Source organism: Fusarium oxysporum, chromosome V (genome assembly GCF_013085055.1).
Source record: "Fusarium oxysporum Fo47 chromosome V, complete sequence".
Classification (NCBI taxonomy): Eukaryota; Fungi; Ascomycota; class Sordariomycetes; order Hypocreales; family Nectriaceae; genus Fusarium; species Fusarium oxysporum.
The window spans coordinates 92936-118691 of NC_072844.1; the positions used below are offsets into that span (position 1 = coordinate 92936).

The following is a 25756-nucleotide window of genomic DNA, read 5'->3' on the forward strand; positions in this document are numbered from 1 at the left end:
GCGTTTTTTTCTGAGTTTGGTTATGTCCAAGAACGGAAAAGAGGTAACGCCGGGGTGTAGATCGAAGGTTGGAGTTACCAATCATGAAATAAAATTAGTTCATGTACAGTAATGTCTAGAAGCTGTATTTACAATCTTATGTGGTATTTAATACAGGAAGTGCCTCTAACTATTTCAATCGCCAGTAATAGAACGGCGACTTTGATGTCGACATTCAACATGATGACATGACGAAGAGCTGCCATGACCATTCTCAGGTGTATATTCGGTTAACCCGGCCGGAAGTTGCGTGCCGCAATTAGTCTCGGCACAAAATCCCGGGTTTAGCATTGAGCTAGACCGTTGGCGGCGGAGCAGAAGCTACATCCTGTTACATAGCCAAGAGCTTTCTTTCCAAGGTACCGTGTAGCCACTTAAATCAGGGAATTTGCACAAAGGTACGTAAGCCTAGGTAATATCACATCCACTAGCCAGGGAATAAAACAAAAGATGGGTAGGAAACGGGAAGTATAGCTTGGAGGAGTGTGCAACCTTGACTAAATGACGTTTGTGTAATTGGGCTTGATAAATAGTTCTGACGAGACCATGACCATCAGCAAATGGCTCTGCCGTTTTATTTGCATGTCAAAAAAGTATCAACAGTGAAAATGGTTTCGCAACACGTCTACGACTTATGCCAAGCAAAAGAAACGGTGAGCTCCGTCTTGGCAAATGATCCAAGCCAGACCCCAGGAAATGCCATCAAGAAGCTATACGGCCATCACGAGCACGGACTGCATCACCAGATCTCAGCCAAAGAAGACACAGAGAAAAGCGAAGATGCCATCGAAGCAGCCCTCCAATGCGGTCGTTGGGGCCCGACGACCCCAAGTCCATTGTTTCTCCAAGCATTCGCCGACTCTCTACAATGTCTAAATGAAGACCCGATGGCAGGTGTCGTGTCGCCCCCGTTAATGGGTTCTCATGGAACTATGCCTCTCACAGTCATTGCTCCCCTTGCAGATGTCATGCGCCACTGCTCGAATCTCATCGTGCGGGCTGAGAAGGAAGTTTTTTTCATTACATGTTCCTGGGCACCATCAGTAGCGCAAGCTCTAGTTAAGAATTCTCTGATCGAACTCTCGAACCGAGCCGGAAAGACAGGGAGACGAGTGGTTGCTAAGATCATGTATGACAAACCAGGACCATGCAACGCTATAAACCCACATCAGTTTGTCAAACCAAAGTCGTACACCTCCAAGACGATCGACTTGCCTTCGCCCGAGGAAATTCCAAACGTCGACCTGGAGGTGGTCAGCCTGCATCGAATATTCTTGGGTACTCTGCACGCCAAGTTCTGCGTCGTGGATCGCAAGATCGCTGCTGTTATGAGTAACAACACGGAAGACAACGATAACCTGGAGATGATGGTCCATGTTGAAGGGCCTATAGTTGATAGCATATACGACACTGCTCTGATAACCTGGCAAAATGCTCTTCACCCAGAACTTCCTTCTCTCCAGACACCGGCAACTGAGGGCGGATTGCATACCTCTGCCGATAATTCCACAGCGACGAAAAACGAAGCCTCACATCTGCGAGACTTCACCACCATACAAGCTGATGATGAACAACCCCTACCGGAGCATTTCCCAGATCGCCCTCACTACGATGATGACATAGAGGGAGAGGTCAGGCGCATGCAGTCATGTTACGCCCTGAAAGAGGGCGAATCGCGTCTTCAAGCAGCAAATCGCCAGCTCAACCTTGCAGTCGAGCATCCAATTGCGCCTACTGGACCTGAGATTGACTCAGGAGACGAAATGACGCCATACATCTCGACAATTGGTGATGGAAAGCCAGTTCCGATGGCGCTTGTATCTCGACCGCCATACGGGGGTATCGACTCGAAAAGCGTCCATGTGCCCCAGAACGAAGCATGGCTGTCGTTGATCCGGAATGCCAAACACAACATCTTCATTCAGACACCAGATCTCAATGCTGCCCCATTGATTCCAGCCCTCAAAGAAGCACTGAAGAGAGGAGTAGAAGTTACATACTATGTGTGTTTTGGCTACAACGATCCGGGAGAAATGATCCCCGGGCAAGGCGGAACAAATGACCAAGTCGCCCAAAACCTCGTCTCATCCCTCACTAAAGATAGCCCTGAGCGCAAACTCTTGCACATATACAACTACGTCGGAAAGGACCAAGACCACCCCATCCATCACTCCTTCAAAGCTCGCTCCTGTCATATAAAGCTTCTGATCGTCGATGGCAGTGTCGGAATACAAGGAAGTGGTAATCAAGATACTCAATCTTGGTTTCACAGTCAGGAGATCAATCTCATGGTTGATAGTGTGGAGATATGTCATAAATGGAGACAGTGTATTGATAGGAACCAGAACACGAAGAGATTTGGCGAGGTTGCTGAAGATGGCATTTGGAGGGATGCTGAGGGGAAGCCTGGGAAAGGGTACATGGGAAATCCAGGGACGGTTATGGGATTGCTTAAAGGTGTTTATAGCATGATGATGAAGATGAAAGGTGCAGGGGGCTTTTAGTAAATGCTTCATAGGATTACAATATTTATACAATGTGTGATTCTATGCTGGGCATCGATTTGGAAGGGTTCTGAAGATGCTGAGTGAGGATGGGTTTGTTTGTCTTTTATGTCAAAGAAGAATACAAGGCATGTAAACAGTCTTGATGTGCCGTCACGCAGACATGTCAATCTATAACCCAGAAATGTATATTAAACTACCATGAATGCTTGATAGACCTGATTGAAGAACCCGTATTTGTTTATCCGTAGCGGCCAAAAAGCTGACATAAGGACTAATGTAAGCTCTTGCCCCTGTTCACAACAACCAATCACTGAATCTTGTGCCTTGTATCGATTAGCGATGATCGTTAACCCCGCAGCTTACCAGAGACGTCATGTCTTCTTTGCATCTATTTCCCTCCACTTGAATCTTACTCCTGTAACTAAATCGAAAATGTCATCCGCAGTGGACATTCAATCACTCCCTTCAGAAGTTCTTAGGAACATTCTTTTCTGTGTGCGCAACGAGAAAAATGGCCAAGGCTCAATTAAAGAGTGTCGCTTAGTTTCACATTGCTTCAACAATGCTGCATCACCATTGCTCCTCACCGAAGTTTCTGTTTACCTTACCTCGAAATCCTTCACTCGTTTAGAAGATATTTGCTATCACCCCATTTTCAGCAAGTCAGTGCAAAATGTCAGCATAGTCATATCTTACTACGAAACCGAATTAGCCTGCAACAGGCCACTATTCATGCTCGAGGCCAAGGCCAGACTGCTTCGACATGTAGAGACCATGGAACGGTCGAGATCATACCGGAATAAGTATCCTCACACGCAAGCGCAATCCCGGTGGCTGTCAAATATGGCTTGGAGAACAGAACCTGAATTCGAACAACTTTTCGGTGACCAAGTTGACGAAGAATCACCAACACCTACCCAGAGGCTCTTTCTCAAGCTTTATGATCTGTACAAAGAATTGTACAATGACCAACAGCAGCTTCGAGAAGGCCAAAACCACATCGCTCGGTTATGCGCCGCTTTGAGTTCCTTGTCCAACCTGGTATCCTTGGAGCTGAACGATATTAGAAATTTGGGAGGCATGGAACACTTGGACGCTGCTGACTTTGCTCATACCGGATATGATCATACAATACTGCAGCACTTTAGCCCTATCTTGCGCAAGTCAAGATGGTGTGGCTCTTTCAAGACGATTCACACTGCAACTCCACCCGTCGAGATGCTCGGAACGTTGTGCTCTGAGCTCGCAGACAAAGGCCTGAGACCTAGGACAATTCGTCTCCGCTTGGTTCCTCCGCCCAACATGCAAGCTTGGCAACTATCACCATCGCAGCAGACAGGAGTAAAGAACCTGGTTGCACAGACCACGAAACTAGCACTATATGTGGATTTCGGGGCACGGAGCTTTGAACTAAAGGATAATCCGAGGCACGAGATGCTTGCACTCTGCTCTATCACTCAGTCATGTATGAGTGCACCTCATCTCGAGGATATGCATGTTGGGTTTATTGGTTATCCTCCGCTTGATATGAGACCAACTGTTTCTTTGGATGATATCCTGCCAGTCAACTTTTCATGGCCACGGCTTCGGTCTCTGAGCCTACATAATCAACCTTTCACAGTAATGGAGCTGAAGTCCTTGGTTACTCGACACTCCGAGACCCTGCGCGACTTGCACTTGGAAGCTTGTTGGTTGCTTGAAGGCAGCTGGGTTGATATTGAGGAAGTTATTCGAGGGCAACAGGCTCTAGAGAAAAGTAGTATAAAATACCCAAGTGGTGGAAATCAGGGTTAGTTGAAGGATAGAATCCTAGGCATTGGCTTCAATATGTAACTGGATTAGTATCTACTTTAACAAGGCCACTATTGTAATCAGTGAAAAACCCGCTGTGGGCAGCAATGTCTTATGTTTAATGTTTAGGACTTAGAGATTAAGCTGAGCATTGCCAGCGTCTTTAGCAGGCCCCATAATAAGAATTGAAAGAATAGTTATAGTACTTTCTAAGCTAAATAAACCAAGCTAAATAGAGTAAAAGCCCTTCTTATTCCAGAATGCAATATATCGCTTAATTATATCCGGGCTCAGTGTATCATAATGAATACCGCTACCTGCAAGAGCCTTGATAGCGTTTCTAGAGTCGTAGATCGGAGAGTGCTGGCTCACCTCAAGTCTTGTAAAGTTGCCCAAGACCTTTTCTTCTAGCAGCGGCATGACAGGTGCAAGAGGATCATCGGGAAGTATCTTTTCCGACAATTGTGCAATCCAGTCAGGATACTTTATGAGCTTCACGCTGTAGCCAGCTTGGCAAATAAGAGAGCATGTCTTGTTCACAGACACTGACTCTTCAACCTGTGGCGCCACAAGGCAATATGACTTCCCGATGTTCTTTGTTGAGCGTGAGATGTGTAACATAGCCTTGACAACATAGTCAACTGTAACATACGCTGGATCAAGATCGAGCTTGAACCATGATCCAAGTTTGATGCAGCTGGAAATGAGTCGTGAAACAAGGTCGTTGGGATTGCTCGCTCCCGTGACAGAATGGCCAATGATGAAGCCGGGCCGATAAATAATGATTGGAAAGCCACGATCTCTCATGCGTCGTACCATTCCCTCAGCCGTCCACTGGCTCTGAGAGTAGCCCACATCGTACCTCACGCCTTGAATATGGGGACCTAGAGGTTCGTCTTCCAAGACCCTCTTGGTTCCTAGAAAGTATCCTGTCTGACCCCATGTATCGATGCTAGACACGTAGTGAAATGTCGTGCGTCGCCCTCGCGTAGCAAGACGTAGCATGTTGCGAGTTCCGAGGATGTTGGTATCGTAGTGCTCATGATATGAGTCGCAGAAATTGATCTTGGCAGCGAGGTGAAAGATGGCGCTGGACCAATTGGAAAGCCAGTCAAACTTGGCCGATCCCAGACCGAGATCTCGACTCGTGATATCCCCTGGCAGTACCATGATCTTGGTAGTCAAAGCAAAGTCATCAGGCCACAGATCGTATTTTTGCATATTGGCCTGAAGGCGACGAGCAGCTTCAGCCTTTGTTTGGCCACGAACTAGGCAAGCAACCTGTTTGACATTGGGATGACGCAGAAGCTCGTCGAGTAGAAAGGCACCAACGAAGCCTGTCACACCAGTCAAGAATATTCTCCCTTCGTCTGGGTCTTCCCAGTTTGGCGTCTCCTCGATGTCATCCGCCGTGTCGACGTCCTTGATCCATTTATCCGCATCATTAGGTGCAGTGATGGACTCTGCATCGCTTTCGAGAAAATGAAGCAAGTTTTCAAAGCGCGAGTGGCAGTACAAATCATGCATGGAGATGAGGCGGCCCAGATGCTTCTTAATGCGAGCGATAAGAGCAGCGTTTTGGAGTGAGGTGGCGCCAAGGGCCATGAAGTCGTCATCGTCCGTGATAGGGGAGACGCCCAGAATATGCTCCCACATAGCTTTAAGCGTAGCCTTTGTTGATGAAACGGTATCATTCCCATTCGTGAGGATCGAACTGGGGATGGTTGGTCCCGCTTTAGGGAGGCTCTCCGAAAAGGCACGACGATCAATCTTGCCTCTGGAGTCCACAACAAGATTTTCAACGATTTCAAATCTATCAGGGACCATGTAATGCGGAAGTATGCTCCGGGCAAAGGATGATAGATCTTGCGACTTTGTAGCGGCTTTGTCGTAGGGCACGACAAACGCGATCAGAACCGCAACACCATCCGAATCTGCTGCTGGCCGATTGACGACAATGACAGATTGAACAAGTTCGCTTTCAAGGAGACTTCTTTCAATCTCTTCAAGTTCTACTCGAAAGCTTCCGTGCTTCAATTGGTTGTCTCTACGCCCAATGAAATCTAGGCCGCCGCCGTCATCCCTCCATTCGGCCACGTCGCCAGTCCGGTAATACCGAGCGTGAGAGTCGCCCTGGTCTTCCCGCATGTCCTCGTCTACCCCATTAGCTCCCGGGGCATCGAAATCATAGAAGATTGACTCATCGCCAGTCTGTTGACTCAAATAACCTTGTGTTTGTTGAGGCCCAGCGATGCAGATCTCGCCTCGCTGCTTGGTATCGCGAATGACCTGCTGAGACTGATCCATGAGGACAATCTTCATCTGGCCAACAGAATGCCCAATACCGATCCGGTCACGCAGTGTCTCCTTCACATCGACTTCTTGCATTGTCACAAGGGTTGTACACTCAGTCGGGCCATACGTGTTCCAAAGATGCTGTGGAGGGCTGTGCTCAAGAACAGCACGCATGGCCGTCTTATTGGCAACATCACCTGCAGTGAGCAGATGCCGAAGACAGTGAAAGGAGTCGGGTGATGACTTGGCGACGATATGGAAAAGAGCGGCAGGCATAATCATGATGGTAATCCTTTGACGTTCGAGATAGCTCTTCAGTGCGGTAGAATCAACTACTATCACCTTTGGAATAATGACGATAGTGGCACCGCTGAGAAGAGTAACCCAGACTTCGAAGAGGCTCAGATCAAAGCCAGGGTCGTTGAAAGCAGCCACCCGATCTTCGGGGTTCAATGGTGTCACTGGGGTACTAGTTGCCAGGTGCATTATGGCAGAGCTGCTGATCTGGACGCCCTTGGGCTTGCCAGTTGAACCAGAGGTGAACAGTATGTGCGTACGACGTGATTGACTCCATGAGGGATCAGAGTCCGCTGCATCAGTGGACAGTCCCGAGGCCGGTGCATCACTGAGATGAAGATGAGTGATACCCTCGGAAGAGAAGGTTGAATTCTCGTCAGCGACAACGTAATGAGCGTTGGCATCGCTCAGCATGCTTGCAATACGATGAAATGGTGCTGTAGGCGAGATTGGAACACAAGTTCCACCAGCAAAGAGAATGGCTAACTGCGCGATAACTTGACGATGATCAACATCGAACAAGATCCCCACAGCTTCGCCTTGCTTGACGCCGCGTTCCTGCAGGAAGCGTGCAATTATTCTGGCGGAGTTGACGAGTTCGCCATAAGAGATAGAGCGAGCGCCATCAATGACAGCAATGGCTTCTGGAGCTGTAGTGCTCCAGGAAGTAATCTTGTTCTCCATTGTTATGTTTTGATGAATGGTAATTGAATGTTAAAAGATGCAATACAAATACTAAGTTGATCTTTGTCCCTGGTAAATAACTCATAGATGTCGCGTCTTGAACTTCTTCTTATCCTCTGCGACCAGGCATAAAAAACACTGTTCTAGATACGTAGCGTGGTTCTGCGGGGTTAGAGCTTCTTGCCTTGGTTGTTGGTCGTTGGTTGTATAGAAACACAAACCTGCAGGAGAAGTGGCTAATGCAGCGCTAAAGCGGTTTGGCAACCTTCAGACCCCTTAGAACTCAGCGGTGAGTTTTAAAGTATAGACAAACACAAACCTGCAGAAGAATTAGTTAATGCAACGCTAAAAATGAGTTGGCGAGCTCTAAGTGCTCACAAGTGTGCAACATCGACGGCGGTTTGACGGAATACCCAATGACCGAGATCATGTTATACAGGCTAATTATGTCTTACAAGGAAAGGTGGCTCGTCATCTGTGATACCTCGAAACAACCATCACGGCCAGACCGACGGACTGTATAGTGTCAATGGAATATCCTGCGAGAGATCTTAGTGTTCCCACAAAGGGTCACACAGCGCCCACACCGATGGACTTGATAGTGTCATGGGATATCCTGTGAGAAATTTAGTGTAACCCTTACACAACGCCTGGACCAACGGACTTAATAGTTTCCGGAATATCCTACAGGAGATTCTATTGTTCTCATACAGAGCCACTTCCTATGAGCTATGTGTTGTCCATGCTATGGTACGATGTTGGTAGGACAATGCGTTCTTGTACCTCTAGTCGACTTGGCAAGCATTGTGTTTGCCATCTTTTGGCCGTGAGGGAGATTGGGAAGAGTTGCTTGCCAGCACTTCACCGCTAGATGTTGCAATAGAAATGTCTGTCATGTTTGAAAGGAACTCAATATGCATTGCTCTGCTCAAATCGCCTAACTCCGCTACCTTTAAAATTATTCTTGACTTGCATCTTCAATTCCTCTTTCAAACTGATAGAAGCAAGTCCATCATGTCGAAGCCAGATGCACTTCAACATAACCTACAACTAATCCTTAAGGATCGGCAAAGGAAAGGCTGGCAGCTTGAGCCACCAGCCCCAGGCAGTTTAACTGACATGGTTGATTTTGGCTCAAATGACACCTTGTCCTTGTCCTCTTCTGGACTCTTGGGAAAGGAATTTCTCAATGAACTTGGAAAGCACCCTAATTTTATCCTCGGTGGAAGGGCGTCCCGTTGGGGTGAAGGCTCAACTGATTACCTTTTCCAACTAGAACAGCACATTGCTCAATTCCATAAAGCGGACAGTGCTTTATTCTTCAACACTGGCTATGAAGCAAATGTTGCTATCTTTTCAACACTCCCCCAGCCGCATGATGTTGTGCTGTATGACAGTCTCGTCCATGCAAGTATCCGAGAAGGAATGTACAGGGGCCGTGCAACTGCTCTTCCTTTTGCCCACAACGATCTGTCAAACCTGCGGCAACGTTTGCAGGCCATCAAGCATCAGTATGAGAGGGTTAGAACGGGTCTCGCTCTTGTATTTGTTGCACTGGAGTCTTTCTATAGTATGGACGGCGATGTAGCGCCTCTTGAGGCAATTGTCAGTGAGGTGAAAGAGCAGCTTCCTATTGGAAATGTCGTCCTTGTGATTGATGAGGCACATTCGACAGGATTAGTGGGCCCTCAGGGGTCAGGCCTTGTCTCTTACTTAGGTCTGGAGAAAGACTTCTCTATTCGAGTTCATACCTTTGGTAAAGCACATGGGGCCTCTGGTGGTAAGCTCTAAGTCCAGTTGCAACTCTGATTGACTATCAAATACTTACTCAAAGTCATAGCTGTTGTTTTATCAAGCCGAGAATGCAAGCAAGTCCTGCTCAGTTGCGTCCGTGGACTCATTTTCTCCACGGCACCAACCTTCACCACGCTGGCAGCAGTCAAGGCTGGGTATAGCATTCTGGCAAGTATCGAAGGCGAAAGAGTATGTTGCAAGGTCGTTTACCTCACGCATATCTGCTAATCTGGATATCTTAGAGACGAGATCTCGTGCACTCCAACATCACTTTATTCTACAATGCCGTGAGCAAGCATGCAGCATGGCCAAGCTGCCAGCACCTCGGTATCATTACTATTCCAATGAAGCCTGCATCCGATACTCTCAAGTCACCCATCATCCCCATCATCGCTCCTCACGGCGGAGCAGCAGCTCTGGGGCAGTTTTTAAACAACGAAAAGTTTCGCGTTCTCGCTGTTCATTTTCCCGTTGTGCCCAAGGACAAGGAGCGGGTGAGGATCAATTTGCACGCAGATCATACATCTGACCAGATTCTTTCACTAGTCGACCTGCTCCTCAAATGGACTCAATCACGCCGAAAGGATGGCATTTCCATGTCTCATCTTTAAGTAATTTCGTTCCGTAGTATATTAGCTTTAGAAATCTGATAAGTCTTTTGAGTCTCTTTTCAGCTTTGAATTAACATGAAATTTAATTTTATTAATGTTTTATCCAGTGCAGGGTACGTAAATTTCATTGGTCACATGTCATATCACGTGGTAAAGCCTACCAGAAAATAATTTAACCTAACAAGACATAACCCATTTACAGCCATACGTTTCAGGGGCAACAATGCAGAAAACAACGAAGTCGATCCGGAACGGCAAGCCAAAGGTCAGAACGGGGTGCATTACTTGCAAGTATGTATCTTTAAGTAAGGGGCTCTTTGATGTTACGCCTGCTGACGAAAATACAAGGATTAGGAGGGTCAAATGCGACGAACTACGGCCAGCATGTCATCGGTAAATCATTATCTAACAATATCCGGGGCTCTTCCACTTGAGACTAACTCCCCAGATGCACTAGTACTGGGAGGAAATGTGACGGATATGTCTCAGCGCCATCACCTGTTGGCCTAACAGCACCGCCCAGGTTCGGTCGCCTGACTTCGAAAGAGGCTAGAGCACAAGAGTTCTTCTATCATGAGACCGTGCCGCAATTATCAGGATTCTTCGGCCGTCCATTCTGGGACACGGTACTGCAGTTCAGCCTAACAGAAGCCTCAATGCGGAATGCCAGCGTCGCATTGGCAACACTTCACGAGCAACATAGCACCAACATGTCACTGACAACCACTGAAAAAGACAGACTGAAATTCGCAATACAGTCATATAACCGGGCCATCAACATGATACTGAAGAACGCATCAGACCCAACATCGATACCTTTAGTTGCTGTCGCAAGCATTGTATTTACGTGCTTTGAATGCCTCTGGGGTGACTCCAAGGCTGCGGCTGCCCATGTCGCAAGCGGTATCGGGCTGTTGAAAATGCTCCGCGACAAGTCTGGCCAGCCTTCCGGCTCATGGGGCCAGCATTACCGAAACTTCGAGCTTGCCTTTGTGGAAAAGAATGTCGCACCCGTTTTATGCACGCTGAGTCTTTGCGTCGCGGAGTTCGGGTATCCCACCGAGATTTATCTCAATGCGTTAGATGTTAATGGATGTCCTGTCTTCGATCAACCTTTTCGAGAGCTGTCACAGGCCAGGGTTGGGATAATTGACATCATCACTGGTGCCATGAGGACTGGCCAGGACGGTTCCCCAAACTCTCAACTTGGTAAGGCTGCACAACTTAGAGCCGCGCTCGAGCTCTGGAAAATGCGCTTTGATGATTTGGTTCTGCGACAGGAACGTTCCTGGGACCATCAAAAACTCACCGCCGCCAACCTTGTCCGCGTAATGTGGCAAGCCACGGCAGTAGGCCTTTCAGTAGGCCCATCAGCCGATGAGACAGCGTGGGATGCGCATAGAGAGGCATATGAGGAAATCATCCGGCTTGTGGGGTCGCTGATTGTACGCTCCGAAGATACGCTGGGATTGCCGCGCTTTCATTTTGAGATGGGCCTTATATCTCCATTGCATCTTGTGGCCTGGAAGTGTCGATGGCCAGATCTTCGCCGAAAGGGCCTGGCATTGCTCCGCGCCAGCTCAAGAAGGGAATGTCTCTATGATTCGAAGCTCTACTACGCTGTATTCTCACGAATCATGGCGATTGAGGAAGGCCATCTAATTCGGAAAATCGGCCAGCAGTCTGTCGAGTACGATTTACCGCCTGAGCAGGCTCGCATCCATCACTTTGTCTGCGAAGCTCTTTCTTCGGCAGAGGATGATATCTACCGTTTACGGTTATTTTTAAGACCGAGCTGGCCTAACCCTGAGTGTCGTCTTCAAACCGAGCATATATGTCTCGACTCGGTTTTGGCCCAGGAAGATGGTGTTTCTTTGCCAGCCGCTCCGACAATGGAAAAGCCTCCAGTCGTGAATTTGTTCAGGACGGGACCTGTTCTAACTATTCCGGAAACCAATGGACTCGAGACGGCAGTCTAGTAGCCTGAAACTATCCCTGAAGATCAATTTATCTTCTGTCAGAATCCAGCACATCGTCAACCTAGGCACCACGACCGGACGAACGGTGATTGACTTGAAGAGCGCCTGTAACCTCATTTACTTCCCCACTTCTCCCGTGGACAGACACCTTGTGCGAATTCACAATGGATACATCTTCATTATGCCAGATTAGCACTGAAGTTCAAGTCTCCTTGTGAGTTCTGAACGTGAAGTCATGGCCCCACTGGAATTCTCAATTTCGGTGGCTCCGATTGGCTTGTTCGCACAATTCAAGCTCGTAAAAGTTGGCTCCACCCAAGCAGAAGCCACAATATCCTACGCATGGACCCAACCCGCAACGAGCTGCTATAGATAAAAGACGGAAGCCCTATTTCTAAGCCACCACATCAACTTGGTTTTCATCTCCTCCTATCATTTTTAAGACTATCAAATATACCGTGTCTCAGGCTCTCCTTTAAAACCACTGCAATACCTACACCAGCTCCAATGTCGAACGACTACGAGACCGATATGGCACCCTCGTCGATCATCCCTGAACAGAACCGGCAACAGGAGAAGGTTAACGATTGCTCCGACTCCTACGCTAGCGGAACTTCGATGGTCGATCTGGGGACAAAATGCTTGAGCGGTTGGAAACTGACTTTAGTCATGATCGGCCTTTGCTCGGCAGTCTTTTGCATGGCACTTGTACGATCCTTTGACATCTATATATCTAAAGTTCATTAGGACTAATATTCAGACAGGACAATACCATCATTGCAACCGCAATCCCGCGTATTACGGACGAATTCCATGCATTGGACGATCTGGGCTGGTAAGCCCATCCACTTCCACCATTGCTCCTCTCTAGCAGTACATCAGTATACTAACCTCGGCTTGCAACAGGTACGGCTCCGCCTATCTACTTACCACCTGCAGCTTCCAGCTCTTCTTCGGCAAGCTCTACTCTTTCTACTCCGTTAAATGGGTTTTCCTCGTTGCCATCGGCTTCTTCGAGCTCGGTTCCCTCGTCTGCGGCGCAGCCCCTACATCCACCGCGCTGATCATCGGTCGTTCCCTTGCTGGCATTGGCTCAGCCGGTATCTTCTCTGGAGCTGTCCTAATAATCGTACTCAGCGTCCCGATGCGGCAGAGACCGACCTATATCGGCATACTGGCGGGTATGTACGGCGTTTCGAGCGTCGCGGGGCCACTTATGGGCGGCGCTTTTACCGATAAGCTTACGTGGCGGTGGTGCTTCTACATTAACCTTCCTCTGGGTGTCGTTACCGTTCTCTTCGTTACTTTCTTCTTCAACCCTCCCCAAAGCGGCTCGCCGAAGAACAAGTCGTCTTGGAAGGAACAACTTTCCAACTTTGACCTCGAAGGCTCAGCTTGTTTCTTACCAGCCATCATCTCCCTTCTTCTTGCACTGCAATGGGGTGGATCGAAGTATCCTTGGTCTAATGGTCGTGTTATCGGCCTTTTTGTTGTATTTGGCGTTCTTATCTTGCTGTTCGCAGCGATCCAATGGTGGAAACAAGACAAGGCTACGGTTCCTCCAAGGATCTTATCCAACCGGACTGTTTGGAGCTGTGCCGCTTTTGCTGTTTGCTTCGGTGCTTCTTTCTTTCTTCTTGTTTACTACGTATGTTACCAATATCGCTCCACTCTCGAGTTCCAGCTAACTCTTCTTCCAGATCCCGATTTGGTTCCAGTCTGTCAAGGGTGCCAGTGCTGTACGGTCCGGAATTATGAACCTGCCAATGATCCTCGGCTTGGTTATTATGTCGGTCCTTGCTGGAGGTGCAGTCAGCGCCCTTGGCTACTACACACCCTTGATTCTTGTGTCCGCTGTATTGATGAGCATTGGTGCTGGGCTATTGACCACGTTCCGATTAAGCACGAGCTCTCCCGCATGGATTGGCTACCAGGCATTGTACGGCATTGGGGCAGGCTTGGGCATGCAGTTACCTCTTGTCGCAGTACAGACTGCCTTGGCTGAGCACGATATCCCGGTTGGTACGGCGATATTGATGCTCTCCCAGACCCTTGGTGGCAGTGTGTTTGTACAGGTGGGCCAGAACATCTTCACCAACCAGCTGGCTGTTGAACTGCGGGGTGTCGCCGGTGTTGATCCCAAAACCGTCCTGTCAATTGGGGCAACCGAGTTGCGAGAACGAGTACCGGCAAAGATCTTGCATATTGTCCTGGTTGCCTACAGCAAAGCTCTGACCAATACCTGGTACGTCTCGGTTGCTATGGCTGTCCTTGCATTGATCCCTGCTGTGTTTATTCCATGGAAATCGGTCAAGGGCAAGGATACGGGAGTGGCAAATGCATAAGATAGAGCGCGACTTGCTCTTCACCTTGTCATCAGCTACAAAGAAGAACGAAAAAAAGGAAGCTCAGAATCCAAATATCACTCTTAGATTACTGTAAACAACTTACTCTACTTCTTGAAACTATTTTATATGTAATACACCTGTTTTAATATTGCTACTTTGCAGCTAAAAGGAGTCTTGTTCTAAATGGCGAAGAGCTTATATAACTATACAGAAGTTAGTCATATAAATTTAATGAATTCCTTTATTAGTTAAATCTATATATTCCGGAATCTTAGTATCAACTTTCATAAGCTATGTCTAGATGCACAAAGTCTTATTACTGATGTAATTATTTAACACTTCCTCATGCAGAGACAGAATGAACAAGAAACTGCATTAGTGGCTGCAACTATAGTGACTACTTAGGCAAGAATAATTTATCTGCCTACTACCAAAAGCCCTTGGCTGGGAATACCAAAAGCATGGGGAGTCCGGTCACGTGGCCGGGTGCAATGCAATCTCTCCGCCGCCAACTCAATGAACCCATATCGGGGACAATGGAAGGATCATGGGCCAAGCGCCGGTAAAAAACCACCGAGATAAGTAACAGAGGTTGACAGATTTTCTAATAACGCTATTGTATTTAAAGGATCACTAAATAAGAAGCGATCAAGCCTTCCAGCAACAGAACCTCGGAACATTGTCTTGTAAGCTTTGCGACTTGTCTTGACAAATAGAAGAGATGGATCCAGTAGAGCAACGTTTCAGAATCAACTTAGCAAACGCTTTACCCAATCTGTCAACTGCCACACAAGCCGTACACGCAGATGATGTCCTCAACAATGTCGACGACGTGGCACCGCCAATTCACGTTGCCGCAACCTTCCGTTATCCACGGGCTCCGGACCGCATGCGAGAACACCACGAGAGACCTTCGTATCCAGTTCTAGATATCGGGGAGCACTGCTATTCAAGACAATCCACACCAGGATTATCGCGCCTTGAAACCGTCTTATCTTCTATTCTGGGCCAACCCTGCATTGCCTATTCCTCTGGTCTTGCAGCATTTCATGCTCTGCTGATCATGCTGAGACCCAAGAAAGTCTCTATCGGCGCGGGATACCACGGATGCCATGGGACCCTGGAGCTCTATGCCCGTTCGTCTGGCACGGAGGTGCTCTCACTCGACTGTGCCGTCGACCAATTAGGTCCAGGCGACTTGATTCATCTCGAGACACCTGTTAATCCGACAGGAAAAGCCTTTGACATTCAGTATTATGCAGACCGTGCCCATTCCAGAGGTGCCTATCTCAGCGTAGACTCGACGTTTGCGCCTCCTCCACTCCAAGACGCATTCATCCAGGGTGCAGATATCGTCATGCACTCTGGAACAAAATACATCGGTGGCCATTCCGATTTCCTATGTGGCATTTTGGCGATCAAGAGTGGCAGCCCCGGCACCGAATGGTTACAGCAACTCCATCGGGACCGACTGTACCTTGGGTCTGTCATGGCAGGCTTTGATAGCTGGCTTGCAACCAGGAGCATCCGGACTCTCGAGATGAGAGTTCTGAAGCAAAGCCAGTCAGCGGAGGCTATCGTTAGTGCATTAAGACTTGGCTTGGTAGGGACTTGTCGGCAGTCATCATCGAGAAGTCTCAGCGATAAAGAGGTTCACGTCATCCAGAAAGCGGTCAAAGAGATTCATCACGCCAGTCTGCAAGACGAAGCCAATACAGAAGGAAGCTGGCTGCGAAAGCAAATGCCTCGAGGATATGGACCCGTGTTTTCTCTAACTCTTCACAAGGTGGAATATGCCCGGAATCTTCCGTCCAAGTTGATGCTCTTCCATCATGCGACCAGCCTCGGCGGTGTAGAAAGTTTGATTGAGTGGAGGACAATGACGGACTCGACGGTGACAAAGGACTTTTTGAGAATTAGTATTGGTGTGGAGGATCCAGAAGACCTCTTGGCGGATCTACTTCGAGGTTTAGAAGCTGTCATAGTTGGGAGTAGTTGAGACTTTGTACTGGTAAAGAACTGAACTCCGGTTAATTATAGTCTTGCCTCCTGATACAGTAATGGGGGCTCAGGCTAGCTCTAATCCAAATACTACAGCGTACAAAGACTACAGATTTCCTACTTCCCATGTTCCAAAAAAGGGACCACCCGAATCTTGGAATTGAAAGAACGGATCATACGCCATATCCAAAGACATGGGCCAAGAAGCAAGGGGCGTATGTTCCGTGGAACCTCCACAAGCTTCTGGAATAGAAGAAGATTGAGCTAGAAGATTTGCCTGGGCCTCCTGGGTTCCCTGACCAGATCTCGTTCTTCGCCTTCCCGACTGTGGCGGCAATGCCTGTCCATTCCCCAGACTCACTTCAACAGTTGGGCTATGGAAATTATCTATTTCAACGATGTCTTCTCCATCATCTGTGTTGTCCTCTGGAAAAAGAGAGCTGCCATCGAAAAGACTTCTTGTCTGGGAAGAACTCGTCGTGCCCCTGTAAGCGCCAGAGTTGTAAAGAAGTATATCCCACATTAAACGCGTGTTGATCGAAATGGTCCTCGGTGGTGGGACGTCTTGGTCCTTTTCTTGCTCATGATCTATTTCGAAAGCCGCCCGGATCAAGGACTGAAGTCTTTCGTGCTATGAAGGATTAATGTTCCGTTCCAGTAAAATACAGATGTATCATGGTTCTACTTACCAACCATCTACATGAAGGCCAAAGCAAAGCCAGTTCAGCCAAAAATGCGACACATTTCGTCAGTCTATCCAGCGCCGCCTCCCTGGTAGTTTTGTCAGCCGCCCGACAAAAGTAGATATGAATGGTCGCCGCGATCGCCGCACAATGACCAATAAATGGATCCGAGACGCGATATTCTTTATGGACGACCATCTCGATGAGGCGTGCAACCCATGTGCTGTGGATAAAAGCAAGTTCGGAGGATGTTTTCCAGAATGTGTTGGGGACTCCCAATTGAGCCGACTGTTGTGGCCGCGATGAATACAGAAAGGGATGGTTTAGCATGTTATGTATGGTGTGATATGCGAATTGCTGGTATACCCACGGACTCCAATATCCTCGATTGTTCTGAAGGTGTCGGCTTTCTTGGTCGGTAAATCGCGCGCTATCAAATCGGTGGCGGTCTGGGAATTTCGTCTCTGAGTCCATGAGATAGGCATTGATGACGGCGTATCCAGACTCGATGGACCAAGGAGGCGGTGCGTTGTTGGTCTGCTGAGCCCATTGCTTTACGTATGTGCGGACCTCTCCCCACAGTGTAGACGTCTGGATCATGTAGGCCCATGTCCCGCTCTTCTTATCAGCACTCGTTGTTTCGTCTTGACCTGATATCTCCTCGCGTGGAATGGCTGGGGGCATCTCATTGAAGCTCTTCCGGGGATCCGCATGCGTCGCAATGTATTGCGGTCTAGTAATATCTTGCAAGATGTCCGTGGTGAAGGATTGATGCCCGTACATCTGCTGTAGTAAGTGTAGGCTCCAGAACACTCTTCTCCGCGTTTCTGCGCGCGAGCCAAAGTCGTCAAGGGCGCAGGTCTCAACATCGAGATTGGCACATTTCGCAAGCGTAATTGCCATGCCCACGTGCAGATATGCCAGAGTTGCCATGTTGGCTGTATGGCCTGTTCAGCAGATACCCGATCAGCTGGGATGAGATGGAGATTTACCTTGTATATTGGCCAGTGTCAGTATGCAGAGGCTCTGAATTGTCGTTATTGAGACCTTGCCCTCTCCCACCTGCTGCATGATTCCCTCTCTCGCAGCCTGTGCATAGGTTTGACTCAATTCGTGCAGGCGACCTTCAAAGAAAGGATGCTTCGAATGACATGAAGCAAGGGCCAGTAGGGTCAAGAGTGTCTCCTCACTACAATCCTGGATCGAGGAAAAGTCTTCCCGATTGAATAGCCATAAAGGCTGCTTGTGACAATATTGGAAATACGCATCGACGACATCTTCCAGAACATCCCTCGGTGGCAATAGGCTGTTCCGACTAGTTAACCAACAAGATGATTCAGTGGACCAATTTATCCTAACTTTCCTGACCGTTGGTGAGCTATCCATCTCAACGCTGGGTGACAGCGGTAGCTGCCAGTCCTGGGATTGGCCTGAGTTCGCTGATATTCTTGTGGCAAAAGAGTCCATATCACTATTCGGCCTGTTGAACTCAAGTTTAGCATCATCAGCCACACGAACCTAAACGGCAAAGATGAGGAGTGTTGATCGTACTCTTGCCTTTCCATCATGCGAATTTTTGCTTCGAGCTGGGCCAGCCGTCTCTCCTAAACAGCACCCGTCGTGAGTAACATGACTTAATTATGCCCGGACGATTCCAAGCAAGCATACTGTGTCTGTTGAACTGCTCCCATTTTGAGAACCTGAGGCCAGAGGGTTTCCTCGAATCTCTGGGTATGTGCACGTTTTTGAAAGGCGAGTACAGCTCGAACAAGCCGGTCTCTCGCCCGGACACCGAGTTTTCTTCCTCCTGTCCATGTTCGATCAGTATTGCACCGCCGCCACTCCAACCGCTGCAGTTGGCTACATGTGGACTCACCGACAGTTCTCGCACGCTTGGTGCAGACGTTTATGTGACCGACCGCCGTACATGACGTGTATTTGCCAATTGACAAGACAAAAGCTTGCGACAAGAGGGGTGTTGTTGAGGTACAAAGCTGGGTGATACCTTTATACACGGCCTTATCAAATGCGGGGATGCACATTGGAGCCCAGACCTAACTTCGTTGAGTGCGGGGCCGACGGTGGTAGCATGCCGCTAGCGTGATGCGTGACTTCATTGACTTGTACTACTTGGACCATACCCTAGACAAAGCACTGATAAGCAACCGTCTGCAACAAAAACAAAGTCTGTTGTGTTTTTATGGCTAATTGTTTGTGAGACATCTGGATATTGCAGTGCACTCAGTCATCATGGATATAGATACTGCTCTATTACTCCTAGTCCAGTTGGTCCAGCCCACAGTACTAGACCTTCACAGCCGTAGAAAAAGATTTTGCCTTGAACAGCAAAGTACACCACATCTCAAGGCTCACCACTCCATGTCAGCATTATCAGCCTTGCAAGCCAATCCATCACAAAACTCATCATCCCCCTTTGTGACCTCCGAATTTGCTACATGTCGACGAGCTGGCCATATCTCCGCCTTCGAATCTTGCTCCTTCTTACGGTGCTCAGTCACGATCTGCCTAACCGTGTTCTGGAAGAAGATCGGCGCGCTCTCCAAGTCGGGATGCAGCTCTCCATTAGTGAAGACACCTGCTTCCAAGTTCTTCTGCACCGCATCACATAAATACTTGTCTTCCCCGAGAACTCGCTTAAAGAAAGAGTTGGTCCTCTCAAATTCTTCGTCGGTGGCATCTTTATGGCGATAGACTTCGTACTCCATTGAGCAGGTGCCGACTGATGTTGGTACGCATCGCATCATGTAGAAGAAATGTGGCCTGTGCGAGAAAGAAAAAAAGATTAGGTCTCCATTCACCAAGTATTTAAAGGACCAGAACTTACGAAACAGTCATGCAGGAGTTGGGGAAATAGTAGGTGCTACTGATCTTGATATCGTCTTGCTCCGTTCCCTTCTTTGGCCGCGAAAAGTGCTGAATGTAGCCTGGCTTGGAGACGGTGTAGTAAAAGGTCAAGTCTGTTATGGCTTTGACATCTGGGTGTGCAACCTGGCAATGATAACATTCGTTGTAATTATCAGCAAGGGTTTTCCAGTTATAGTTGCCCTGCATTCCCCAGACGTGATCAAATTGATATTGAGAGAAGTCAAAGTATTTAAATCGTTCCTGCGAGTCAACTCCCTCAAAGTCGTCCGTCCATTTAACTTCGGGTTCCGGGGACGCATCCAAGTTGACCCAGACGAATCCAATGGCATCGATATGCACATGGACAGGAAAGAGGCTATGGTTCTCCTTGTTGAACGTTGGGACGGTGTCGAAGCGCGGGGCCTTAGCAAGTTTTCCGTTTATGCCGTACGACCAGCCATGGTATTTGCAAGAGAAGATCTTGGCGTTTCCCGCCTCTTCTGTGACGATTGGGAAAGCTCTGTGCCTGCAGATGTTGTGAAAGCCATTGATGGTCTCTCCGTCCTTGTCTAGGCACAGCACAAAAGCATAACCAGCCTCTTCAAAGCGGAGAAAGTCTCCGGGCTTGGTAAAGCGTAATTTATGCGTGGCAAGGAGCCATCGCTTAGAGAAGATGGCGCGTCGCTCAAGCTGATACATTTCATCCTGCCGATACCAAGACGCGGGGAGGGCTCGCGGTTCTTGGACATCTGGCTTGCTGGAGAGAATTGCATTTCCATTTACGCTGGTCATGGCCAGCACCGAACCGAGTTTTGAGAACATGGTGTTAACGTGAGATTGTTAGAACTTGTTCAAGGCTTAAGAGTAGGAAGCAGTTAAGTTTGCTTATAGCAAAGCAATAAATTAAAAGTAATTGGAAGTCAGACAGGAAACTTTGGTTGTTCTCTTAACTTATCCAACCATCCCTCAACCATCTTTCCGTCGTCTACGAACGGGAGGCAGCACTCACAAACTGAGAGTTCAGACGGTCCGACCTCCCCGAGAGCTTCCATACCTTCCTATCGTCCCTATCTTGTACCGGCACTGTTCTGCGACACGCGATATCTTTGTTACAATATACCATTGCATTGATTGGTCGGGAACAGTAAACGGCAACTCCATCATGACTGTCGCATGACCATTGCCTTGTTTGGGCATCCGATACTCTCCCCGCCCCGCTCGGTGCGGCTTCCGGGGAGACCCAAGTGACATTCCCCGACCACGTGCCTGAGTTATCGTTGCCAGTTTAAACCCCTCACTGCCCTCGAGAGTCGGACTTGGTACGCCGATCCTGAAATTGACTCTTTCTGATTCGTTGGATTAAACGAACAGGGTATATATGGGTCTTTTGATGACAAGTAGTAATCAATTGATGCATAACATTGCTCCGACAGACGAGCTAAGAGCTCCCTGTGCACCGGGGAATGTGATTTCTGTCCGCCGTACCCCATGCCATATCTGATTACCCCGCTCCATGAACCCTGTTTAGATTATTAGACTGATGCCAACTCGCGGATTAACGAATCAAGAGTATGCAACGGAAAGTTATACCTGGCTGTGAAATGTATTTCTCACTGTTGGCTAGATAAGAAAGACAACGCCAAAATGGGAACTAGTAAAATGTACGAAATTAATAATAAAAGACACGTCAGGTTCCACGTTCTAGTCGAGAGTTTCCACAATTTGATCATTCACCCAGACCAGAGTAGCCTTCGCATACACTATTTCCTTTCCATATCTTGCGTGATCATGTCAGACAAATCCACCACTGGCGGTCCAGTTACCATGCTTCCTCCATCGGAAAAGCTATCTGACCGAGAGCGCTATGCCGACCTACGTACCAGTGGCGACCGGCCCGGCGAAACCCTGAGTTTCGAGATGGGAACAGAGGATGACCAAATCTTCTCCCTGCGTGAGATCGACCCAGTGCTTGATGCCAAGATGCGCCTCATCAATAAGGTCCAACGAGCTCCAATCCAAGTATACAAGAACAATCCCAGACTAATCCACCTACTGTGTAGACCATGGATGAGATCGGGTGGACAAACATGCACCTCAAGCTGTTTTTCCTTAATGGTTTCGGCTACGCTGCTGATTCTCTCATCCTTGCTCTTCAAGCTGTAACTGCCGGTCAGGCTGCTCTCGAGTTTCGCCCTGCGTTCTCTTATGGTCTCAATGTGGCTGTGTATACGGGAATGCTGGTTGGGGTATTATTCTGGGGACTAGGTAACCCAACATACCCCTTCTAGTTCTGTGACAAGACTCTTATTTGCTGCTTAGGTGCGGATGTCATCGGTCGTCGTTATGCTTTCAACATTTCACTCTTCTTATCTTCCGTATTTGCCATTGCGGCCGGTGCGTCGCCTAATTGGATTGTCCTTGCAACCTTTGTTGGTCTAGCTGCGTAGGTTCCTCGTCATCCAAACCGTAAACTTACTAACACTGGGTAACAGATTTGGTGCCGGCGGAAATCTCGTTCTCGACACAACTGTATTCCTTGAGTTTCTTCCTGGCCACAAACAGTGGCTTGTCACGTTGATGGCCTGCTGGTGGGGGCTCGCATATGTCATTGTTGCCGCCTTTTGCTGGCCAATCTACTCGAATCCCAAGTACATCTGCGTGGACGCTGATACATGTACCAAAGATAACAACATGGTTAGTACAGGCACTTGATACACCATAGCCTTGGTTCCTAACGCTGATTTGTATCACAGGGCTGGCGATATGTCTGGTACGGTAATGGAGCTCTCGTCTTTGCGTGCAGTATTTTACGAGTCACAGTGATCCGACTCAAGGAGACCCCAAAGTACCTTCTCGCCAAAGGCGACGATGCTGCTGTGGTTGCTATCTTCCAAGATATTGCAAAGAAATACCAACGGCCGTGTAGTCTCACCCTTGAGGCACTAGGTTCCATGGGGACCATCAACTCAACTTATGGCAAGTCTAGATACAGCCTTGGTGAGCTCTGGGCACATTTCCACGGATTGTTCGTGACAAAGAAGCTCGCCATCTCAACCATTCTGATTTGGATATCATGGCTTCTAATTGGTAACGTGACGTCCTCCTTGCCTCGTGACCGTGAAATTAACGTCTCTAGGCCTGGCATATCCACTATTTTATGTGTTCCTTCCTGATTACCTTGCCAGTCGTGGTGCCAAAACGGGAGAATCAGGACCGTATTATCAGTGGAGGAACTACATGCTTAGCAGCGTCACGGGAATCTTCGGGCCAGTGGCTGCTGCATTTATGTGCAATTCCAAGCTGCTTGGCCGCAAGTATACAATGGCAATTGGAGCGCTCATCACCATGGCCTTCTTTTTTGCTTATACTGCTGTGAAGACTCCGTCTCAGAACGTTGCCTTAAGCTGTGTTATAGCTTTTTCGTTGAATATCTACTATGGAACTTGTGAGTCGCTGGTGCTTACACGGATCAAAGGACCCCTACTGATATGAGTTCTTCCTAGTATATGCGTACACTCCAGAGGTTTGTCAAATCATCAATAGGACTGGCTCTAAGTGTATCGACTGACACGACTCAGGTGCTGCCATCAGCTCATCGCGCAACTGGTAACGGAATAGCTGTAGCAGGAAACCGAATTATGGGATTGGTATCCTCGTTTGTAGCAGCTTACGGCAACACTGCAACATCAGTACCAATCTATGTATGCGCTGTGCTCTATATCGTTATGGTAAGTTACTCCTTATAACAATCTCTGAGAGGGGCTACTAATCAGGATGTACTAGGCTATCATAGCTGTGATTTTACCCTTTGAGCCTTATGGGAAGCGATCTATGTAGGAAGAAGCGATTATACGATCCCCATTACAATGTTTGCTTTGAATGTATTTCTCTCTCAGAATGGTACTTGTGTCAGCAGCCATTAACTCAAGTGCTCCCTCTATTGTATATTTAGTGCGCAATCTGTTATTGCTTTCTCGTCCTATATTCTCTCTTCCATATACGCATTCAGACGTCCCACACTAGCATGATTAAACATGAAGTAAACTGACCCGTCAAGTCTTGGTCATCAGTATAAGTGAAGAACTCTCCTTTCACCTGCAACAAGTCAATTCTACTTTGCCGAGGTAAAATAACTACTAGGGGGGACTTGTACCATATTTATTGGCCGCGATGAGTTTAGAATCAGCAGTTTGAGGGCCAAAACTTCAAACCAATTACCATCAGAACGAGGATCGCATTAGCACCTCATGTCAATGCTGACAAACACATTCACTTTGTTATATCGTTGTTTGGTAAAAGATGCTGTGTTAAATATCATGACTGCAGTGTATGGAAGCAAGATATATTGTGAAATAATGATGGCTATATATACCTCATGTTAGATTTTACTTCGAACACCTGATTGAATCGCTGGGATGACAAACTTGGAGAGATCCTCAGTTGTCTTCCCATCTATAGCCAGTTCTGCCATGACACGACCGATAACCGGTGCGAATTTGAAACCATGAGCCGCCCCCAATGCAACCAAAATGTCGGGGTACTCATCCAGTGCGCTAAGTATGAAATGTCGGCCTGGGGTAATCGTATACTGGCATGTAACCGTGCGAAGGATTTCAAGTTCCTCATCTTTGGAAATAAAGTCCCTCATGAATGCACTCAACTCATCCAAGAGCTTTGGAGAGTGGATATAAGACCGGTCTTCAGGGCTCATGCGGTTGTTTGACACGTCGCGGCCAGCCTTGATGGTAGGTTCGCCAAAAGTGGGAAACCCATAGAATGTCTTTCCATCAACCATTCGAATCCATACAGGGAAGTGATCGGCATTAAATAAAGAGGGCTCTTTCGGCTTGAAGTATGTTACTTGCTCTTGCATAACCTCAAGTGGAATTTGTGCACCTAGGGGAGCAAGCAGTTTGTTGGTCCAGGCGTCTGCAGCTAGAATGACCTTCAGAGCCTGAAAGTCGCCCTTTTCTGTCTTGACGATAACTCCTTTATTGTTTTGGTCTGTTGCAAACGGTATAACTGCCGTTACTGGTGTGTTTTCCTTGAGAATGGCTCCGCGAGCGCGAGCAACGAATTGCATCGCCGTCACCGATTTGGCCGCGTGCGCAATGCCAGTATCTGGGGTGTACACCGCATTCTCGTCGCCACCAATGTCAAGTTTGGGCCATCGTTTGTTGACCTCTTTAGCACCTAGAAGCTCGTAGGGTACATTGTTGGCGTCGAGGCTCGCAGTGTAATCCGAGACCTTGAAGCCGGATGTCCAGGTACGGTCATTGGCAAGCACAACAATGCCACCGGTAACAGTCAACAGCTTCAACCCGGCGTCTTTCTCCAATTCGGCCCAGTCTTTGTAGGCAGCTTTGGCAAGCGAGACGTATTCTGGAGCATCGTATGCCGTGCGGACAATGCGAGACGTGTCGTGAGATGCGCCTCGGACGTGGCCGAACTCAAACTGTTCAAAGCCCACAACCTTTGCTCCCTTTCGCGCCGCTTGCCAGGCTGCTGCGCTTCCAAGAGCTCCGAGGCCTACTACGGCGACATCGAACTTTTCCATTGAGAGGCGTTTGTTGTTGTTTCTGGTATTGTAAAATTTGTGATTTGATGTCTATTACCCAAAGCTAATAATGAGAGGAAGCAATTGATATTTTATGCCTTTGTTAGTGCAGTGGATCACCAAGCCAAGAAAGTTGGTTGAGATCATCCTATGTAGCATGCAATTTGTCTGATCGATAAAGCCGACTATGACCGCTGAGGGGTTCATGGAAGCGACAGGCCGACGGTCGGGGAGCATGCTCCCCGACCGACACCAACGGCTACCTATTGGTTAACAGGACTGGGCCTTGCCGGCACTATATTCGC

General features: G+C 48.1%; 11 protein-coding genes across 11 annotated transcripts; 7 read left to right on the plus strand and 4 right to left on the minus strand.

The window, feature by feature from the left end:
* The first annotated feature begins 519 nt into the window (after positions 1-519).
* Positions 520-2771, plus strand: FOBCDRAFT_222279 (uncharacterized protein). The gene has a single exon (XM_031183053.3). It carries the CDS (start codon positions 600-602, stop codon positions 2541-2543), a length of 1944 nt encoding a protein of 647 aa, XP_031038695.3. The 5' UTR covers positions 520-599; the 3' UTR covers positions 2544-2771.
* Positions 2772-2960: 189 nt separating this feature from the next.
* Positions 2961-4519, plus strand: FOBCDRAFT_222280 (uncharacterized protein). The gene has a single exon (XM_031183054.3). It carries the CDS (start codon positions 2979-2981, stop codon positions 4338-4340), a length of 1362 nt encoding a protein of 453 aa, XP_031038696.2. The 5' UTR covers positions 2961-2978; the 3' UTR covers positions 4341-4519.
* Positions 4520-4565: 46 nt separating this feature from the next.
* Positions 4566-7613, minus strand: FOBCDRAFT_135457 (uncharacterized protein; the record flags this gene model as incomplete). The annotated part of the gene is made up of 1 exon (XM_031183055.2): positions 4566-7613. The coding sequence occupies one exon, from the start codon at positions 7611-7613 to the stop codon at positions 4566-4568; it is 3048 nt and encodes a 1015-aa protein (XP_031038697.2).
* Positions 7614-8627: 1014 nt separating this feature from the next.
* Positions 8628-10018, plus strand: FOBCDRAFT_239508 (pyridoxal phosphate-dependent transferase; the record flags this gene model as incomplete). Its single annotated transcript, XM_054704432.2, has 3 exons — positions 8628-9393; positions 9454-9596; positions 9650-10018. 3 exons carry the CDS (start codon positions 8628-8630, stop codon positions 10016-10018), a joined length of 1278 nt encoding a protein of 425 aa, XP_054560407.2.
* A 223-nt stretch (positions 10019-10241) lies between these two features.
* Positions 10242-11997, plus strand: FOBCDRAFT_292667 (uncharacterized protein; the record flags this gene model as incomplete). Its single annotated transcript, XM_059611806.1, has 3 exons — positions 10242-10309; positions 10367-10411; positions 10476-11997. 3 exons carry the CDS (start codon positions 10242-10244, stop codon positions 11995-11997), a joined length of 1635 nt encoding a protein of 544 aa, XP_059467149.1.
* A 618-nt stretch (positions 11998-12615) lies between these two features.
* Positions 12616-14342, plus strand: FOBCDRAFT_135396 (major facilitator superfamily domain-containing protein; the record flags this gene model as incomplete). Its single annotated transcript, XM_054704433.2, has 4 exons — positions 12616-12705; positions 12762-12832; positions 12904-13645; positions 13698-14342. The coding sequence occupies 4 exons, from the start codon at positions 12616-12618 to the stop codon at positions 14340-14342; spliced, it is 1548 nt and encodes a 515-aa protein (XP_054560408.2).
* Positions 14343-14986: 644 nt separating this feature from the next.
* Positions 14987-16477, plus strand: FOBCDRAFT_222283 (Cys/Met metabolism PLP-dependent enzyme-domain-containing protein). The gene has a single exon (XM_031183063.3). It carries the CDS (start codon positions 15067-15069, stop codon positions 16342-16344), a length of 1278 nt encoding a protein of 425 aa, XP_031038705.2. The 5' UTR covers positions 14987-15066; the 3' UTR covers positions 16345-16477.
* Positions 16453-18844, minus strand: FOBCDRAFT_134890 (putative C6 transcription factor; the record flags this gene model as incomplete). The annotated part of the gene is made up of 5 exons (XM_031183065.3): positions 16453-16977; positions 17036-17967; positions 18022-18448; positions 18544-18633; positions 18698-18844. 5 exons carry the CDS (start codon positions 18842-18844, stop codon positions 16453-16455), a joined length of 2121 nt encoding a protein of 706 aa, XP_031038707.3.
* Positions 18845-19398: 554 nt separating this feature from the next.
* FOBCDRAFT_135394 (Rieske [2Fe-2S] domain protein) lies at positions 19399-20686 on the minus strand (the record flags this gene model as incomplete). Its single annotated transcript, XM_031183066.3, has 2 exons — positions 19399-19810; positions 19875-20686. The coding sequence occupies 2 exons, from the start codon at positions 20684-20686 to the stop codon at positions 19399-19401; spliced, it is 1224 nt and encodes a 407-aa protein (XP_031038708.3).
* Positions 20687-21598: 912 nt separating this feature from the next.
* On the plus strand, positions 21599-23949 carry FOBCDRAFT_222286 (major facilitator superfamily domain-containing protein). Its single transcript, XM_031183067.3, has 9 exons — positions 21599-21892; positions 21955-22159; positions 22214-22337; positions 22387-22588; positions 22648-22981; positions 23031-23339; positions 23398-23417; positions 23473-23622; positions 23678-23949. The coding sequence occupies exons 1-9, from the start codon at positions 21683-21685 to the stop codon at positions 23729-23731; spliced, it is 1608 nt and encodes a 535-aa protein (XP_031038709.2). The 5' UTR covers positions 21599-21682; the 3' UTR covers positions 23732-23949.
* A 252-nt stretch (positions 23950-24201) lies between these two features.
* On the minus strand, positions 24202-25600 carry FOBCDRAFT_222288 (FAD dependent oxidoreductase). Its single transcript, XM_031183068.3, has one exon. It carries the CDS (start codon positions 25449-25451, stop codon positions 24273-24275), a length of 1179 nt encoding a protein of 392 aa, XP_031038710.2. The 5' UTR covers positions 25452-25600; the 3' UTR covers positions 24202-24272.
* Positions 25601-25756: the final 156 nt, after the last annotated feature.